We start from the raw sequence: 6,000 nt of genomic DNA, 5'->3' as shown, positions 1-6,000 counted from the left end.
GTGTTGCCTAATAGATGTTTTAGTTTGTTGGTGCTGCTAAATGATATATTAGTGTCAACGGTTTTAAAAATCTTTCCTAGCCCTTTTGTTAAACTAAACTAGTTCAAAACACGACCACCCTCACACAACATAAAACCCCGCGGTATATCAAAACTGCCGTTCCACCCACATTTAACAAAAGGGCTAGGAAAGATTTTTAAAACCGTTGACACTAATATATCATTTAGCAGCACCAACAAACTAAAACATCTATTAGGCAACACTAAGGACAAAATCGACGCCTCAAACAAGTCCGGCATTTACAAAATAAACTGCTCCTCCTGCGATTCAACTTACATCGGCCAGACGCGGAGGAATATTAAAACTAGATTCAAAGAACATATGGCCCATTACAGATACAACAGATCAGATAAATCGAGCATTGCCCTACACTTACTCAAGGAAGACCATAAAACATCAGAAAAGGAATTGAAGTTGATCAAACAGACCCCCACCACCTTTTAGACGCATACGAAAGCATTTTCATACACAAATTTAGAAATGTGGTTGTCAACAACGATAAAGGGCCGATTCCATTCTCCCCACTTTATTCCCTTTTGAAATGACTTCTCTAGTTTTGAAACATATTTCCGTTGGACTATGGTCCAACGGAAATATGTTTAAACCCCCCCCCCAATTCCCCTTCATAATCCGTTACTCGGATACCTTTCACTTTTACCCAACCCCCCCCCCCTCTTCCCCCCCCCTTCTCCTTCAATAATTACTCCTTCCCGTTCCACTCAGTCCCTTGGTATCTGTTTTTCCTCCTCCCCCCCCCCCCCCCCTCCTTCCTCTTCACCAATACGTTTAAAGTACCCCTCCCCTTTCCATCTTCCACCTATTTCGATTGGTCCCCCCAACTCCCACAGTCTCTATATAAATATGACGTTTGTCTACGGTTGTTTACTTTCAACCTTGTGTTGGAGGTGTTTTCCCTTCGGTTCGCTGAAGAGGGGCCACTTTGTGGCCGAAACACGCGTGTTCGACGCACTTCCTAGTTGCTTTTTACCTGTGTCCAGATTCTCCCAGAAGTTGGGCCCTTTTGAGTGTGTGTGCGTTTCTCGAGTGCTTGTGTGTGTGTTTGGTCTGTGCCATCCACAGAGTGTGTGCTTGAGAATATCCTGGAATCTTTAACGGGGTCTACTCTACAGCCTCGTGAAGGATTCCATCTCCATCTGAAATTCTTTAACAGGGTCTCACAGCCTCGTGAAGGATTTCAGACAGGATAGTGTGCGTGTGGCTGTGTGTTGGTCCCTGACGCGGATTAATCTCCCGTAAACCGCCACAGTGTGTGTGCTTGAGAATATCCTGGAATCTTTAACGGGGTCTACTCTACAGCCTCGTGAAGGATTCCATCTCCATCTGAAATTCTTTGACAGGGTCTCACAGCCTCGTGAAGGATTTCAGGCAGGATAGTGTGCGTGTGGCTGTGTGTTGGTCCCTGACGCGGATTAATCTCCCGTAAACCACCACAGAGGGTATTCTGGTCGAGAGGTTGTGGTTGGTCCCTGACGTGATTCCCGTCACACCAACACAACATTTGGTCTGACGAGAGATTGGCAACTAATCCTTACGGCCATTGGAGTTTTCTTCCCCTTTCTTCTACACATCATGATAATGATTAATGAATGACTGAAACTCCTAGGATTTGAGAAGGCAGTTTGGGACCCATAATCGGGTGATACAGTTGGGCTGGGCCCCTCTGGTGGTAGTGCAACTGTAAGGCTTGTGTAATTGTCACTTTTGTTTCTTTCCTCATTTAATTCTGGGGTTAAAATCAGAGCGTCGTTGGACTCCTCCTTATTTTCCCCATTTTTCCCAACACCCGCCTAAATCAAGCCCCCAATAACCAGTGAGACAGCCGCTTGACTCGCTGGGTAACTTCAAATTGTCGTACATCCCACGCGAAGATGCAGGGATGCAACATTATAGCCACTGCTTTTCACTTTTTCTGAAGTATTTTTTAACTAAAATGGCAGTTAATCAATATTATTTCATTTTCACACCATAATTTTTACATCCACGCAGATGATCTAGCTAAGAGTTCCCCACTTTCTCCCTCCTAGCCAAATTCTCCCTTAATTCATTAGAAGAACATCTGTTCAATACTATCAATAAATATGAGGAAAATGTGGTGTATTGGTTCTGCTATATTGATGATATTCTTTGCCTGTGCTATTTTAGTTAAGCAACATCCAAAATCATTTTTAACAAGTATTTGTATTTTATGAAACTCATTTTTAGTAAAAAATGATAGTGCCTTTTAAAAATATATTTCTAGACATTTGCAAGCTGTTTTCACTTGGTCACAATATACTCTGCTAACATATATATCATGCATAACTTTAATCAGTTCTGACTTCCTGCCTACTCCAAATAGGTACAAATAAAATTGATCCTTGTGAAGAATATATAATGAGGTAAAATTAACACTGCATTAACTCTTCTTTGGCCTTGCCCATAGATGGCATTATTACTCATGTTTTTTCTCTCATTTTAGCACAACTGTGAGTAGATCCCTTAAGGAATTCCAAGCCATTCCATTCAGCAGTTCACTGTACGTAGTCTTATGAATCAGTAGCAGCAAATATGTTGTTAGAAATAGAAAAAATCAAGTATTGTGCGGGGATAAAATTCTTCATAAAATAAGGTTTAATGCCGCCTGAAATGCATTCAAAGATAGTAAATGTGTATGGGGACTCTTTTCCTTCAATTCCCACCATAAAGGAATGGGAGGCAGAGTCAAACATGGCGGTGAAAGCCTCCAAGATGATCATGTGAAGGACATCTGAAAAATGCAGCTACACCAGCAATCATCAAAATAGTGCACAAAATGATCTTGGAAGATCAACAGTGTACAAGGATGCATGAAATTGCTAATGCTGTAGAGCTATCAAAATAACATGTTGGTTACATTATGCATGAAGAATTGCAAATGACAAAGCTTTGCACAACACAGGTCCACGCGTGCTCACTGAGGACTAAAAACGCATGCAGATGACACATTCCAAACAGTCTTTGGCATGCTTTAGGGAAAACAAGAGTGATTTTCTGTGTTGATATATGATAATGGTAGAAACATTGATTTGCCATCAAACACCAGAATCAAAACAACAATCCATAGAGTTGATAGAGGTCGGATCTTCAGCTCCGAAGACAACAAAGAAGGTGCCATCGGCAGGAGGGGTCATGGTGTCAGTTTTTTGGGATGCAAAAGGAATTCTGTTGATCAAATATCTTCAAAAAGGTAAAACAAAAACTGAGGAGTACAATTCTAACCTTCTAGCGAAACTGGATGCAAAATTTTATGAAAGCAGACAGATGTCATAGTCAGAGAGTGAATTGCCCTGATCGAAGAAAAAAAACATTTTCCATCAGGACAATGCTCCTGATTGCAAAAGTGTCTTGTGATGGGAAAATTGAGGGATTTGCACCAAGAAGAGCTGCAACATCCACACTATTTTTTCATCTAATCAAGAAGCGATGGTGGCTGTAACCGAGTGTTTTGCAGCACTTTTGGGAGAACACGGAGAAGGGATAATAGCTTAATAATTGCCATTTTCATCATCAGACTGAGAACTTCTCAGATCACACTCGTACTTGCATAACTGATGCTAATTTCACATGAATATCCGGTACCTACACTAAATTAAGTGAATGTACTTCATGGATACTAGCGAAATGATGCTGAAAATAAATATTAATCACAGAATGATTTAAAATGAAAGTAAACATAATAAGAAATACTTATGTAAAGAAGGACCCTTACTTCACTCAGCTGTTTATTTATTAGCATAGATTTCACTGTAAATGAATGGTAAAAAACACATAATGAACAAACCTTAGAGTCATTTTTTACTTCTTGCAGTTCCTTTTGTCTCTCCTTTTCTTCCTCATCTTGTGCATGCTGTAATCCTGAACAAGCATGCAACATTAAAATTGACAGAACTTGGCCTCGACCACCTTCAGGTCCCCCATCATGCCGACTTTTTACTTCCTGGTCCATAGCATCTTCCAGTTTGGCAATCTGGAAAAATTATCTTGAAATTAATCTTTCCAAGAATGCAATTTGTACGTCAAAAGTGTTAGCATTGAATGAAGAACATAAGTCTAGGTTTTAAGTCCTCAAATTATTTCTAAAATCAAGAGATGAATTACTATATGCAGACAGCAAAAATTAAAGTTTTGATAAATAGACGAATTATGAGGCACAAGGAAGGAAAGATGGCAGTGAATATAATTCAAGGTTTGCTAACAAGGAAGGCATGGGATTCAAATTCATATAATAAAAATAAAATTGCAGGGTGCTCACTAAGCCTTGTTTCAGAACTCAATGAAAATACTTCATGCTGATTATTTTTTTTAGAGATCATCGGTAAAAACTAATGCTTACACTCTGGTATTTCATAAATCACAATCACATTGAAATTCAACATGAATCTGGAATACTTGTCCTGGGAGTGGATCTCATCCACCCACTCTATGGACAATCATGTATTCCAGAACAACATTCCTAGTCAACATCACTGCATGCTTTGTCCACTTGGACAAAGCATGCAGTGAGTAACCCACAGTGTATTTTGTGCTATATCCAAGAGTGGTCCCCTTCACTAAGCCTCAATTATTTTTAATAAATTGCCAATGCATATAAAAAATAAACTGGCTGTAAATGTGCTTAAAACTGAACTTAGGTAGCTGATATAAATCAAGTGCTATTTAAGTGCAGATGGGTTTATGAGTAATAATTTGTGATTGACAGCTGCATTACATAAAAGGGCTTATTTGTTTGTTATTCAGTGGATTTTAATTGTGATTGACCACTACGTTTCAATGAAGAACGAATTAGTGTATTTTCATATAGTGTTCTAAATTCTTTGTTCTGTAAATCTTTATGGCCATGCTCTACAACTCATGCCTGACCGAGCGATCAATATGACAATAAATGGAAAAATACATTTTCCAATTCACCATGCTGTGTGCAACACTGAACAAAAAGCAATAATTATACCAAATCATTGTGACCAGAACTTGGTGTAATGGGAAAGCTCATCATAATTCAAGAAATTATTTTATAACTAATTTAGCATGAATGTACAAGATGCGGCCAAGGCAAAAAGTTAAATTGAGGCATATATTTCTTTGCAAGTATTTTAAAGACTTGGTTTATTAAGCAAAGCCAAATCACTTGTATGGCAACATTTTCTCACCATTTTCCCTATCTTCTCTCGACGCTTCTTTGGAGAAAGAGAAGAGAAAAGAGACTTTCCAGCTGCTTTGGCCTCCCCCATGGCAGCCTCTTCATCTTCTCTTGACTGTAGCAGGAGACGGGGATGTTGCTGCAATAGTTTCTCCATGGCCTCCTGGACTAGTTCACCTTCCTCATCCACTACTACCTTACTAGGAAGTTCTCCATTTTCACTGCCCAGTGCATCATTCTGAAAAACATACCATGGTTTTCTGTACACAATATGCATTTTATTCCACAAAGGAAATTTCAAAAAGTAAGGTGGAATTTTCACATATAACAAACATGCAGCATTGGATATTTTCATACATATTTCTAGCCTTTTTAATACCTTTTGTTATAATGCACTATACTTAGAAATATTTGCAAATATAAATACATGAAATGATTTACAGACTAAAAACCTCATTACTTCAATCCCTCTCAGGCAGAATCATGTAATAACATCACATTAGTCCTATGTTCTCCAGCCATAGTCACAAAATTTAACATATATTTTAGCAGACATAGTTTGACGGTCCATCTAAAGTGAAATTAGAAGCCATATGCTATGACCCATGAAAACAATTTTTACCTTGAAAGCATTCAAGATATTAATTATGTGAAGCTTTTAGAGCACTACCCACTTCCTAAAGAATTTATGGTGACTTGACTATGGCCATTACGGAAGTTGCGACAAAGATCAACCAATGAGATGGAAATGGAAAGCTCTCAAA

At 38.8% G+C, this 6,000-nt stretch overlaps 1 protein-coding gene across 1 annotated transcript in view; it reads right to left on the bottom strand.

Annotated features, from left to right (window-relative positions):
- Nucleotides 1–2,781: 2,781 nt before the first annotated feature.
- Pdzd8 (PDZ domain containing 8) overlaps nucleotides 2,782–6,000 on the bottom strand; it is a 57,101-nt gene continuing 53,882 nt past the window's right edge. Inside the window, exons 20-22 of the mRNA XM_071587257.1 lie at nucleotides 5,247–5,474; nucleotides 3,881–4,066; nucleotides 2,782–2,877 (exon numbers count right to left, since the gene is read on the bottom strand). Coding sequence (XP_071443358.1) covers nucleotides 2,782–2,877; nucleotides 3,881–4,066; nucleotides 5,247–5,474 — 510 coding nt within the window. The remainder of the gene's footprint in view (nucleotides 2,878–3,880; nucleotides 4,067–5,246; nucleotides 5,475–6,000) is intronic.

The sequence above is a fragment of the Hetaerina americana genome, unplaced genomic scaffold (assembly GCF_022747635.1).
Source record: "Hetaerina americana unplaced genomic scaffold, ioHetAmer1.1.p SCAF_3, whole genome shotgun sequence".
Taxonomy (NCBI): Eukaryota; Metazoa; Arthropoda; class Insecta; order Odonata; family Calopterygidae; genus Hetaerina; species Hetaerina americana.
Note: the sequence above shows the minus strand (reverse complement) of the source record. Positions and strands in the feature narration are given on the sequence as shown.